Here is a 14739-nt window from a genome sequence, read left to right on the forward strand (position 1 = left end):
CTCCTGAATATCCTTATCAGAAACTATACATTTTTATAGTTATTAAAGATTAAATAAATTCATGGAAATTGAGCAATCATATTAGTAAGTATAAATGTTTTTCTAAAGTATTTGATTGACATCTGGGTTTTTAAAAGTAGGGAATTATTATACTTAAGAATCATTGTTTAAGTAGTAGGTTTAGCAATTTTCTGTTCCATTTGGGAAGTTATATTTCTTTTCTTTTTCCTTTTTTTTTTTTTGAGATAGGGTCTCCTCTGTTTGAACCCACGCTGGAGTCCAGTGGCACAATCAGGCTCACCTTCTTCAGTAGCTGGGATTATAGGCGGGAACCACCTTTCCCAGCTAATTTTCATATTTTTTCTAAGAGAAAGGATTTTACCATGTTGCCCAGGCTGCTTTTAAACTCCTGGTCAAGCAGTTTGCCCACCTTGGCCTCTCAAGGTGCTCAGATTGCAGACCTGAGCCACTATGCCTGACCAGGAAGTTACATTCTTATAAGGTCGTTAATTTTTTTTCAAATCAAAAATTTCCAGATACTTTAAATAATATACAAATTAAGACTCAGCAGTGTTTACAAAAGTGACATTCCTGAAGAAGCTATGCACTTCATGCTGTTAATAAAGTATATTTGGTTATCTGATATTTGCATGAAAAGTACTTCATAGATTGTGCTTGATTGTAAATTCTCATTGTAAATGTTGCAAAGTGCTGTTGATATATGATTAATTCCATGTACGAATAATCCACTAAAATGTAATACACTTAAAATATATTTTCTTCATTGTGTTTTAAATTTTAAATGGTTTATTTCACAGTGCTAATTTTGTGCTCATTTGCTTTTGTAAGTTAATTGTCCCATAGAGTGAAGACTTTCAATTAACAGAGGTTTTTATTACTTTTGAATTGTGAACTTTTTCAGGTAGAAGAAGGCTGGTGGAGTGGAACCCTGAACAACAAGTTGGGATTGTTTCCCTCAAATTTTGTGAAAGAATTAGAGGTAACAGATGATGGTGAAAGTCATGAAGCCCAGGACGATTCAGGTAGACTATTTTTCAAAATTTTAATTGATTTAAATAAACTTTATATATCATCTAGTGTTTTATTTTGTATTTTTTTGAAACTCTGTTCTTTTGAACTTTCATTCAGCTTTAATCTACTTTAAAAAAGTAAATTATATTGGGGAGACTAAACTAAACTAAATATCTAGTCAAATAATATTTTTCTTTCTCTGATTTCTGCTTTAACCTTAAGTAAATCTTTAGTACGCTCATTTAAAAATGATTCATCTTAGGTTATCTGATTTCTTCCTAGTAAAGATATATGTGTTTTTGGTCTGCCCGGTTTGCAAATGGCCTGTTTAATACTTCAGAAATGTTTGAAGAAACGATCTTACTTTTGTTGTTTTCTGCATTGAATATAGAAAACACTATGTTGAATAGGAGTAGTGAGAGAGGGCATCCTTGTCCTATGCCAGTTTTCAAAGGGAATGCTTCCAGCTTTTGCCTATGCTATTTGCTGTGGGTTTATCATAAATAACTCCTATTATTTTGAGACACGTTCCATCAGTACCTAGTTTATTGAGTGTTTATAGCGTGAAGGCATGTTGAATTTTATCAAATGCCTTTTCTGCATTTATTGAGATAATCGTGGTTTTTGTCATTAGTTCTGTTTGTGTCATAGATTACATTTATTGATTTGTGTATGCTGAACATAGCCTTGCATCCCAGGAATGAAGCTGACTTGATCATGGTGGAAAAGCTTTTTGATATGCTGCTGGATTTGGTTTGCTGATATTTTATTGAGGATTTTCGCATCGATGTTCATCAAGGACATTGACCTGAAATTTTTTTTTGTTGTGTCTCTGCCAGGTTTTGATGTCAGGATGATGCTGGCCTCATAAAATGAGTTAGGGCGGAGACCCTCTTTTTCTTTGGTTTGGAATAGTTTCAAAAGGAATGGTACCAGCTCCTCTTCATATCTCTGGTAGAATTCGGCTGTGAATCTGTCTGGTTCTGGGCATTTTTTGGTTGGTAGGTTATTAATTACTGCCTCAATTTCAGATCTTACTATTAGTCTACTTAGGGATTCAACTTCTGCCTGGCTTAGTCTTGGGAAGGTGTATGTGTCCAGGAATTAATGCATTTCTTCTAGATTTTCTAGTTTATTTGCACAGAGGTATTTATAGTAGTCTCTGATGATAGTTTGTATTTCCGTGGGATCAGTGGTGATTTCCCGTTTATCATTTTTTATTGTGTTTTTTTGATTCTTCTCTTTTTTATTAGTCTGGCTAGTGGTCTATCTATACAGTGTTGTACAATTTTTTTTTTTTTTTTTTAACAGGCAGTGTCTCTCTTTGTTGCCGAGGCCAGTGTGCTGTGACATGATCATAGTTCACTACAGCCTTAACCTCTAGGGCTCAAGTGATTCTTTCCTCTCAGCCTTTTGAGTAGCTGGTACTACAGGCATGTATCACCATGCACAGCTAATTAAAAAAATTTTTTTTAAAGATGGGGTCTCACTAGCAGGTTTCAAACTCTTAGCTTCAAGTAGTTCCCCCACTTCAGCCTCCCAAAGTGCTGGGATTATAAATGTGAACTACCACATCTGGCCTAGAAAATGAATTTTAGAGAAAAAAGGTAGTTAATATTTTAAAATTTAATACATGATTTTATTAAACATAATTGATAAAAGACTTCTAGAAATCATTTTTAAGATTATTACTAAAGTTAATGTTCTGTGTTTCTCATTCTACCACTTTAGACTTTACTAAGCTTCCTGACACTTTTGTCCTCATCCATAATTATGGTTTGTTTGTACATTAATGATTTGTGCAGCTTTTTCCCCACTGTCTCTTAAGAAAGTATTGAGCCTGCAGAAGAGCCAGGCTTTTACTGTGGTAAAAAAGAGCATGAAGTGATAGAACAAGTTCATAAAAATCTAGATATAGAGCTAGAAAGTTCTGGTACAACGTCCTCATTTTACAGTAGAGAAACCTAAGACTGAGTCATTATTTACATATTATTTTATATACTTATCTTTCTTAGAACCAGAACTTCTAAGAATTTGGGCTTTTGGATCCCATTCCTCTGTACATTTCCATACTATTACAGTACTCACCTCTGGGTCCATCCTTCCAACTCTAGTGCAGTGATTTATTTTGAAACTTTTTTTTTAACTTGGAGAAAAATTATAAAAATAGAGCAGACCTTTATCCAGATTTATGAGTTTTTAACATTTCACTGCATTTGCTAATTCATCACTCACTTTGTCTTTATCTAAATATCTGTATTTTATCTTTTTTTTTTAGTGTTTCAATGTGCTTTTCTCAAGAACAAAGTTAGTTTCTTATGTAACTACAGTACAGTTATGAAAATCAAGACATTTAATACTGATAATATTGTTTATTCTGCAGTCTCCATACACATATTTTTTATTATTCCATTATGTGTACTTTATAGCTGTTTTTTTCTCCCAGTCCTGAAGAGGATTATACATGAAATTTACTTCCCATGTTTCTTAAATCTGTAATAATCTCCTTGTGTGTGTGTGTGTGTGTGTGTGTGTGTGTGTGTGTGTTGTTTTCTTTACGTTGACATTTTTGAAGAGTTTAGGCTGATTATTTTGTGGAATGGGCCCAGTTTGGGTTTTTTTTTCCCCCCTCTGATTTCTCATGATTAGATTCAGGTTATATTTTATTAGCAGGACTATGGAGTGATGATGTCTTATGTAATATTTGGAGGCACATAGTGTCCATGTCTTTTTTTATTGGGGATGTTAAATTTGATTAAAATTTTATCATAAACTTAGTTACAGCTGTGCTGCCACTGTAACATTTACTGTTTTTCTCCTTATAGTGTTAATAAAGTGTTTTATGAAGAGATAATTTGAGACTATGTAAATATGCTGTTCCTCATCAGACTTTCACTCACAGTTTTAGCATCATGGGTAAAGTTTACCCAAATAGTTGTTACTATAATGGTTGCCAAAAATGGTGATTTTTCTAACACCATCATCCTTTTCATGTGTATTACTTGATATTTTACTTTAAAGAAAAACTTCCGTTTCTCCAGTTTATCTATCAGTGTGGAGTCACCAAAAGATTCTGTTTTATTCATTAGATATCAGTCTATTACTAGTATTACTTACTTGGTTAACTGTATGATTTGGCTAGTGGGAGTTCCTTCAGGCTAACTTCCGTGACTTTAAAAAAAAAAAAATCGACTTTATTGGACATATAATTTATATACAGTAAACTGTGTCCCTTTAAAATATATAATCTGATAAGTTTGATAGATGTATAAACCCATGAAAACATGTATAGAATATTTCCATTACCCCAAAAATATTGCTCATGCTTTTTGCATTCCATTTCTTTTTCTGCCCTAGTCCTATGCAATCATAGATCAGGTTTGTCATTATGGATTAGTTTGCAATGCTATGTCATTTTGACATGTCTCCTTCATTTTCTGTGAACTTCTGTAATAAAAGATATTCCAAGCTCATTTTGAACCTTCCCTACCCCAATCTTGGAATCAGCTACTTATCAAGGCAAACTTTTTTTTTTTTTAAGAGAGGAATAGTGTTTGAGCATCAAGATCTGGGTAGATGTGTGCTCATTTCTACTGGGGTAATATTGCTTCTGAGCCTTCTTAGCGAATTAAGCTGGAAAATGCTTACAAACACATACACTTCCATACCTCTGCCCATATGTCTTTATCATTCATTGGTCTCTCTATCTTTACTGGTACCTTTAATTCCAATTTAATACCAGAAGGTATATTTTCGTGTCTAATGATTTTATTTCTAAGCCCATTGACCATAGAAATGTATGAAATGAGTAACTGAATTTGCTTTACTTCTAAGGAAATTGATTTTTTCTTCCAAGTTTTAGTTATCCGAATATTGCAAGCTACAATTATATTGCCTGTGTTAATTTGCTTTTTAGTATAAAGGCTATTAGGCTTGAAAGGATGAATGCTTAGAAAGCAATATTATAATTCATGGTTTATCAATAGATTATGAGTCTAGAAAAACCAGTATGAATTTAGTTTCTAAAAGACGTGTGTAGAATAAGTCTTGGAATTTTAGAAAGTCACAGGAAAAAATCTTGCTTTACACAGTCATAAAATATCAGTAATTGTTCTATAAAGTAGACAGTATATAATATATCTAATAATGAGGGCTAGGGATAATGAATGAGATTGTGAGGAAAAATTGCTTGTATAATACCAGATTTTCAGGTCAGAATTTTCAGTTAATTATAGTAATAATTTGTAAATTATAAAGTGAAGACGCACATTATTTTGATGGCTCTTTGCCTTCCACCAAGTCTTGTGGAAGAAAGGCTTGGGTGTGTTCAAGATCTGGCTTCACCGGAACCCACGGCTGTGGTAGAAGAGGGCGTTGTTGCTGGAGATGTAATGGATGTTAACACTGCTACTGCTTTATAAGAGGTTCTGAAGACCACCCTCATGCACAGTAGCCTATTAGTGGAATTTGTGAAGCTGGCCAAGCTTTAGACAAGTGCCAAGCTCATGTTTGTGTGCTTGCATCCATCTGTGATGAGCCTTTGTATGCCAAGTTGATGGCGGCCCTTTGTGCTAACACCAGATCAACCTAATTAAGGTTGCTGACAACAAGCAGCTAGGAAGTGAGTAGGGCTCTGTAAAATTGACAGAGAGGGAATACCCTCAAAGAAGTTGGTTGCGGTTGTGCAGTAGTTAAGGACTATGGCAAAGAATCTCAGTCCCAGTATGTCATCAAAGAGTCCTTCAAATGCAAGAAATGAACAAATAAAACCTTGTTATCACATTTAAAAAAATTAGTTTGGTGAATAGTTTGAACTCTGCTATAATTTTTAGAATAAACATGTGACCAAAGGAAGAAGTGGAGGCTATTTTAACAAGTGAACATTTCTTAACCTTTGTATATATTAAGTTCTGATTTTCTGAGCGTATGTAATCCTCCCTGTAGTCCAGAGGTGTAAGGGTCAAAGCTCTAGAGGGAAGACAAATGTGAACTAAGTATACTTATAGAATAAGATGATCTGCGTTACTTTAGGTAGGTATAGAAAATGTTGGAGGAAGATATTTCTTAATATAATACTTTGCCACTTCATTTTGCTTAATATGCAAATTTCCATCAGAAATGTCACAGGAAACAGAAAATATAATCTGCAACTCTAATCCTTGAAGAGGCAGGGAAAAAGGATGGCTTTTAAAGCTTCTGTACAAAATTGACATGTCATTTCCACTAACATAGTATTTGGCAGTTATGGCCATGCATGCCTAAGTGCAGCAGGGTTGGGATATGTAATTTTCTTACAAGGAGGAGCACTAGATATTTGTGTACAATATTATGCTCTACCATACATACATCCTGGATCACCTTTAAAGAATCCCTTTGTTTAAAGCTCATTAGCCTTTGAAAGGAGTTGAAATTTACTCTTACCGTTAGTTTGCAGCTCTCTGTAAGTACTAGCTAACTGCATGTGCTACAAAGTAATGAGAAAAGCATGAGCCCCTTGGCTATTTAATATGACTGGGGATGCCCAGTTGCCTCTCATTTTTGTGTTCTTTTACTATTTTTTTGTCATTAACTTAGGAATACACTTTTAAAGATTCTAAATGTTCCTAAGGCTCTTTAATGAATTAAACAACAAAAATAGTTCTAGTTGTTTAATTTAGTTTTAGTTGTTTAATAGTTTGTTTTCTTTAATACAGGTGCTGATCGTATTGAAAGATAGAAAAATCATTGAGTTAGGAATCAGTGGAGAAGGAATCATATCAAATAGGTGTACTTTCACTATTTTCTATTACATTTATTTGAAAGTACTTGGTATCAATTCTGAAGTCAGAACTTAGTTTAAGGATGTGTAAAAACCATTAGAGAACATACATAAGTACCAGAAACACCTGGCTTAAATTTAACGAGGCATTTGTCACTCAGCAGATTGTCTCCTGAGTTACTTCTGATGCATATTAGTTTTTTTTTCAGGGTTCACAGGTATTGGATTTTCTGATATCTACTTTTAACACTAAAATTTGGTGTAAATTAAAGCATACGAGTGAAATGATCTTTGTGATGCCAGGTAAAACCGAACCCTTGGAATATTTACAGCTTAAAGTTCATATGGGACCACCAGCACAAGAGATCTAATTTATATTTGAATTCTAGTTCATTACTTTTATAATTATAAAATACTTGGAACATTTTCTTATGCTATTCAACTCTATTTGGATTTTAGTAACCTTGAAGACTTTTATGTGTTGGAAGTGTCCTTCCTTCTTTGCTTAACCCTTTTACAATAACTGTGTATTCTAAATGTGTAGCATTGTGATTATGGGGTGGAAGGCCAGTGGCTGAAGTACACTGTAATTCTTTTTTTTCCTTTCTCCAACTCTAAATTTTAGGCTAGTTTCTGCATATTGTTGTGAATGCCAGGAAGTGAGCATTATATAAGGAATGACTACTTAAAATTTTCCTATGTCCTAACAAAGTGTAACAGCCTCTGTGTATCACTGGTGTTTTGACAGTCTTTTCATAATTTTCATAATTATATTCCTGATAGCTGTTAGAAAAATTATAGTAGAATGTACATTATAAGTTTTTTTTTTTTTTTTTTTTTTTTTTTTTTTTTTTTTTTTTTTTTTTTTTTTTTTTTTTTTTTTTTTTTTTTTTTTTCAGTATTGGAATGTCATGTTCACTGTATTTGATTATATTACATAGTTTCCCCTCACAGTCTTTTAAATTTCATAGGGTTCTCCTCCTCCCTCCTCTTCCCTTTTTCAAAACTCTTTCCTCTTCTATGAAATAATGGGGTGATGTTCTTGGTTTGACCAGTTAAGCTCTATTACTGCTAAGCAGATAATTCTGACTCTAAATGATATATGGACAATATTGAGTCTTCACAGATAATTTATTTTTAAATCCTCAGTTTTCATTGAAAAACTGTAGGATAAAAGTTTTTAGAATGCTACCGTTATGTTTTCTGTAGGAATGTGGTGAATTCATCATCTATTCTGCTAACTGAATGGTTTCTATATTAAAGTCCAAGATAAATTTCTTTTAGTATTCAGTCACAGGGAAAGCATTGCTTCTCTAGGAAAGTGTTATGTTTCAGTTTTTGTAATGTCTCCTTTTTTATTTTGTCAAATATACTTAACCCTTCTTATTTAGAGTGTCTTTTTGTCAGTGTGCAGATTACACGTGTTTGCTAAGTAGGTATGTGTTTTCAAATTTTCCCCTTATTTTATGAAACCAGTGACTATATATACTTGTCTTTTTCACTTTTTTATAAAACCCCTTCATATTAAACCTATTTCAAAATCTCCATTCAGATGTCTAATAAGCATCTTTAAACTAAGATGCTCAAAATTGATCCTCTTACTTTTTATCTGCTCCATGTAATCTTCCCCATCTGAGTTAAAGAAAAGTTCATTCTTCTTTTACTTAGGCCAAAATTCTTAGATTTGTACTCTTCTTGTTTTTTAAAATTGTACTTTAGATTCTGGGATATATATGCAGATCATTCAGGATTGTTGCATAGGTACATACATGGCAATGTGGTTTGCTGCCTCCATCCCCTCGTCACCTATATCTGGCATTTCTCCCCATGTTATCCCTCCCCAACCTCCCCACCCTCTACTGTCCCTCCTCTAGCGCCCCCCAACAGATCCCAGTGTGTGATGCTTACCTTCCTGTGTCCATGTGTTCTCATTGTTTAACACATGCCTATGAGTGAGAACATGTGGTGTTTTATTTTCTGTTCTTGTGTCAGTTTGCTGAAAATGATGGTTTCCAGATTCATCCATGTCCCTACAAAGGACATGAACTCATCGTTTTTTATGGTTGCATAGTATTCCATGGTGTATATGTGCCACATTTTCCTTGTCCAGTCTATTATCAACAGGCATTTGGGTTGGTTCCAAGTCTTTGCTATTATAAACAGTGTTACAGTGAACATAGATGTGCGTGTGTGTTTGTAATAGAATGATTTATAATTCTTTGAATATATACCCAGTAATGGGATTGCTGGGTCAAATGGAATTTCTATTTCTAGGTCCTTGAGGAATGGCCACACTGTCTTCCACAATGGTTGAACTAATTTACACTCCCACCAACAGTGCAAAAGTGTTCCTGTTTCTCCACATCCTCTCCAGCATCTGTTGTCTCTAGATTTTTTAATGATTGCCTTTCTAACTGGCGTGAGATGGTATCTCAATGTGGTTTTGATTTGCATTTCTCTAATGACCAGTGATGATGGCCTCATATATGTCTTCTGTTGAAAAGTGTCTGTTCATATCCTTCACCTACTTTTGAATGGCTTTGTTTGTTTTTTTTCTTGTAAATCTGTTTTAGTTCTTTGTAGATTCTGGATGTTAGCCCTTTGTCAGATGGGTAGATTGCAAAAATTTTTTCCCATTTTGTTGGTTGCCAGTTCACTCTAATGATTGTTTCTTTTGCTGTACAGAAGTTCTGGAGTTTAATTAGGTCCCATTTGTCTATTTTGGCTTTTGTTGCTAATGCTTTTGGTGTTTTATTCATGAAGTCCTTGCCTACGCCTATGTCCGGAATGGTTTTGCCTGGGTTTTCTTCTTGGGTTTTTATGATGTTAGGTCTTATGTTTAAGTCTTTAATCCATCTGGAGTTAATTTTAGTGTAAGGTGTCAGGAAGGGGTCCAGTTTCTGCTTTTTGCACATGGCTAGCCAGTTTTCCTAACACCATTTGTTAAACAGGGAATCCTTTCCTCATTGCTTGTTTTTGTCAGGTATGTCAAAGATCAGATGGTTTTGGCTTTGCCTCCAAGGTCTCTGTTCTGTTCCATTGGTCTATATCTCTGTTTTGGTACCAATACCATGCTGTTTTGATTACTGCAGCCTTGTAGTATAGCTTGAAGTCAGGTAGCGTGATACCTCTAGCTTTGTTATTTTTGCTTAGGATTGTCTTGGCTATGCGGGCTGTCTTTTGGTGCCATATGAAGTTTAAGGTGGTTTTTTCCAGTTTTGTGAAGAGGGTCGTTGGTAGCTTGATGGGAATGGCATTGAATGTATAAATTACTTTGGGCAATATGGCCATTTTCATGATACTGATTCTTCCTAACCATGGGCATGGAATGTTTTCCATCTGTTTGTGTCTTCTCTTACTTTCCTGAGCAGTGGTTTATAGTTCTTGAAGAGGTCCTTTACATCCTTTGTTAGTTGTATTCCTAGGTATTTTATTCTCTTTGTAGCAATTGTGAAAGGGAGTTCACTCATGATTTGGCTGTCTGTCTGTTATTGGTATACAGGAATGCTTGTGATTTCTGCACATTGATTTTATATCTTGAGACTTTGCTGAAGTTGCTTATCAGTTTAAGGAGATTTTGGGCTGAGACGATGGGGTCTTCTAAATATACAATCATGTCGTCTGCAAGTAGAGACAATATGACTTCCTCCTTTTCTAATTGAATACCCTTTATTTATTTATTTTTTCTTGCCTGATTGCTCTGGCTAGAACTTCCAATACTACATTGAATAGGAGTGGTGAGAGAGGGCATCCTTGTCTAGTGCCAAATTTCGAAGAGAATGCTTCCAGTTTTTGCCCATTCACTCTGATATTGGCTGTTGGTTTGTCGTAAATAGCTTTTATTATTTTGAGATACGTTCCATTGATACCTAGTTTATTGAGAGTTTTTAGCATAAAGCGCTGTTGAATTTTGTCAAAGGCCTTCTCTGAATCTAATGAGACAATCATGTGGTTTTTGACTTTGGTTCTGTTTATGTGGTGGATTACATTCATAGATTTGTGTATGTTGAACCAACTTTGCATCCCCAGGATGAAACCTACTTGATTGTGATGGATAAGCTTTTTGATGTGCTGTTGCAATTGGTTTGCCACTATTTTATTGAAGATTTTTGCATCTGTGTTCATCATGGATATTGGCCTGAAGTTTTCTTTTTTTGTTGAGTCTCTGCCAGGTTTTGGTATCAGGATGATGTTGGTCTCATAAAATGATTTGGGAAGGATTCCCTTTTTTTGTATTGTTTGAAATAGTTTCAGAAGGAGTGCTTCCAGCTCCTCTTTGTACATCTGGTAGAATTCGGCTGTAAACCCGTCTGGACCTGGGCTTTTCTTTGGTTGGTAGGCTATTAATTGCTGCCTCAACTTCAGCCCTTGTTCTTGGTCTACTCAGGGTTTCAACTTCTTCCTGGTTTTGGCTTGATAGGGTGCAGGTGTCCAGAAATTTATGCATTTCTTCCAGGTTTACTGGTTTATGTGCATCGAGTTGTTTGCAGTAATCTCTGATGGTAGTTTGTATTTCTGTGGTATCGGTCATGATATCCCTTTTATTGTTTGTTATTGCATCTGTTTGATTCTTCTCTCTCTCTCTCTTTTTTTTTTTTCATTAATCTGGCTAGTGGTCTATTTTGTTGATCTCAAAAAACCACCTCCTGGATTTATTGATTTTTTTGAAGGGTTTTTTTGTGTGTCTATCTCCTTCAATTCTGCTCTGATCTTAGTTATGTCTTGTCTTCTGCTGGCTTTTCAGTTTTTTTGATCTTGCTCCTCTAGCTCTCTCAATTTTGATGATAGCGTGTTGATTTTAGATCTGTCTTCACTTATGTGGGCATTTATTGCCATAAATTTTCCCTAGACACTGCTTTAAATGTGTCCCAGAGATTCTGGTACGTTGCGCCCTTTTTCTCATTGGTTTTGAAGAACATCTTTATTTCTGCCTTCATTTTAATGTTTATCCAGTCGACAACTAGGAGCCAGTTGTTCAGCTTCTATGAAGTTGTGCGGTTCTGAGTTAGTTTTTTTAATCCTGAGTTCTAATTTGATTGACCTGTGGTCTGAGAGACTGTTTGTTATGGTTTTTGTTCTTTTGCATTTGCTAAGGGGTGATTTACTTCCAATTACGTGGTCAGTTTTAGAGTAGGTTTGATGTGGTGCTGAGAAGCATGTATATTCTGTGGATTTGGGTTGGAGAATTCTGTAGATGTCTATTAGTTCCGCTTGGTCCAGATCTGAGTTCAAGTCCTGGATGTCGTTAATTTTCTGTCTCGTTGATCTGTCTAATATTGACAGTGGAGTACTAAAGTCTCCCACTATTATTGTCGTTAAAGTCTCTCACTATTATTGTGTGGGAGTCTAAGTCTCTTTGTAGGTCGTTAAGAACTTGCTTTACGTACCTGGGTGCTCCTGTATTCGGTGCGTATATATTTAGGATCGTTAGCTCTTCTTGTTGCATTGATCCTTTTACCATTATGTAATGCCTTTCTTTGTCTTTTTTGGTCTTTGTTGGTTTAACATCCATTTTATCAGAGTCTAGGATTGCAACTCCTACTTTTTTTTTTGCTCTCTGTTTGCTTGGTAAATCTTCCTCCATCCCTTTATTTTTAGCCTGTGTTTGTCCTTGCATGTGAGATGGGTTTCCTGAATATAGCACACCAATGGGCCTTGACTTTTTATCCAATTTGCCAGTCTGTGTCTTTTGATTGGGGCATTTAGCCCATTTACATTTAAGGTTAATATTGTTATATGTGAATTTGGTCCTGCCATTTTGATGCAAGCTGGTTGTTTTGCCCGTTAGTTGATGGAGTTTCTACATTGTGTCAATGGTCTTTACCATTTGGTACGTTTTAGGAGTGGCTGGTACTGGTTGTTCCTTTCTATGTTTAGTGCCTCTTTCAGGAGCTCTTGTAAGGCAGTCCTGGTGGTGGCAAAATCTCTCAGCAATTGCTTGGCCATAAAGGATTTTCTTTCTCCTTCGCTTATGAAGCTTAGTTTGGCTGAATATGAAATTCTAGGTTGAAAGTTCTTTTCTCTAAGGATGTTGAATATTGGCCTCCACTCTCTTCTGGCTTGTAGGATTTCTGCGGAGAGATTCACTGTGAATCTGGTGGGCTTTCCTTTGTGGGTAACCCGACCTTTCTCTTTGGCTGCCTGTAGCATTTTTTCCTTCATTTCAACCCTGGTGAATCTGACAGTTATGTGCCTTGGGGTTGCTCTTCTTGAGGAATGTCTTTGTGGTGTTTTCTGTATTTCCTGAACTTGAATACTGGCCCGCCTTGCTAGGTTGGGGAAGTTGTCCTGAAGAGTGTTTTCCATCTTGGATTCATTCTCACCATCACATTCAGGTACACTTATCAAATGTAGATTAGGTCTTTTCACATAATTTCAGGTTTTTTGAGGCTTTGTTCATTTCTTTTCACTCCTTTTTCTCTAATGTTGCCTTCTCATTTTATTTCATTGAGTTGCTCTTCAGTCTCTGATGTCCTTTCTTCTGCTTGGTCAATTTGGCTATTGAAATTTAGGTACGCTCTGCGAAGTTCTCATGTTACGTTTTTTAGCTCTGTCAAGTCATTTATATTCTTCTCTAACCTGTTTATTCTTGTTAGCATTTCGTCTAATCTTTTTTCAGGGTTCTTACTTGCTTTGCATTGGGTTAGAACATGTTCTTTTAGCTCTGAGAAGTTTGTTACTACCCACCTTCTGAAGCCTGTTTCTGTCAATTTATTAGGCTCATTCTCCATCCAGCTTTGCTCCCTTGCTGGTGAGGAGTTGTGGTCCCTTGCAGGAGGAGAGGCATTCTTATTTTTGGTGTTTTCATCCTTTTTACGCTGGTTTCTTCCCATCTTTGTGGATTTATCTACCTGTGGTCTTTGTAGTTGGTGACTTTTGGATGGGATCTCTAAGTGGACGTCCTTTTTGTTGATGTTGAAGCTATTTCTCTGTTTTTTAGTTTTCCTTCTAACAGTCAGGCCCCTCTGCTGCAGAATTGCTGGAGGTCCACTCCAAACTCTGCTTGCCTGGGGCTCACCCGTGGGAGCTGCAGAATAGTAAGCGTTGCTGCCGGTTTCTTCTTTTATCTTCATCCCAGAAGGGTACCCACCAGATGTCAGTCTGAGCTCCCCTTTATGAGGTGTCTCTTTGGATATCTGGGGGTCAGGGAGCTACTTGAGGAGACAGTCTGACCCTTATCAGAGGTCAAGTGCTGTGCTGGGAGCTCCGTTGTTCCCTTCAGAGCTGCTGGGCAGGTACATTTAAGTCTACTGTAGTGGAACTCATAATGACCTCTTTTCCCAGGTACTCTATCCTGGAAAGATGGGGCTTTATTTATAAATTCCTGACGTGCTGCTGCCTTTTTTTCAGAGATGCGCTGCCCTGCAAGGAGGTAATCTAGTCACAGTCTGCCAGCAGAGGTATTGCTGAGCTGCCCTGGGCTCTGCCCAGTGGCTGTGTAAACTTCCTTGGGTTTTTGTTGACAGAGGTGCAGTTAGAACTGCCTCAGTAATGGCGGTCTGCCTCAGTAATGGGGGACTGCTTCGGTACTGATGGACTGCCTCATTAATGGTGGATTGCCTTGGTAGTGGCGGACTGCCTCGGTAGTGGTGGATGCCCTTCCCCTCACTGAGTTGGACCATCCCGGGTCCAGCTGTGCTTGCTGAGAGACTCATCCAGAGCGTTTCAGACTGCTGGTCTTTATGGGGGTGGGACCTACAGAGCCAAATCACCTGGCTCCCTCTTTCAGCCCCTTTTTTTTCAGTTGAATGGGCGTCTCTGTCTCCCAGGCGTTCTGGGGACCAGTTCAAACTGCCGCCCAGATTTGTGTGAGTTTTTGTGCAGAAACTGGCAGCGCTGGCTGAAACAGCTGTGCTGGAAACTCGTGGCGCTTTTTGGCCCAGGAATCTCCTGGTCTGTGGGCAGTATAAACTCCTTTGGAAATGTGGTGATCACAAACCCTCTGCGTT

General features: G+C 36.6%; 1 protein-coding gene across 1 annotated transcript in view; it reads left to right on the plus strand.

Moving 5' to 3' along the window:
- LOC108286993 (CD2 associated protein) overlaps positions 1–14739 on the plus strand; it is a 149978-nt gene that overhangs the window by 72345 nt on the left and 62894 nt on the right. The window contains exon 5 of the mRNA XM_017505165.2: positions 923–1043. Coding sequence (XP_017360654.1) covers positions 923–1043 — 121 coding nt within the window. The remainder of the gene's footprint in view (positions 1–922; positions 1044–14739) is intronic.

Source organism: Cebus imitator, unplaced genomic scaffold, assembly GCF_001604975.1.
Source record: "Cebus imitator isolate Cc_AM_T3 unplaced genomic scaffold, Cebus_imitator-1.0 Scaffold334, whole genome shotgun sequence".
Classification (NCBI taxonomy): Eukaryota; Metazoa; Chordata; class Mammalia; order Primates; family Cebidae; genus Cebus; species Cebus imitator.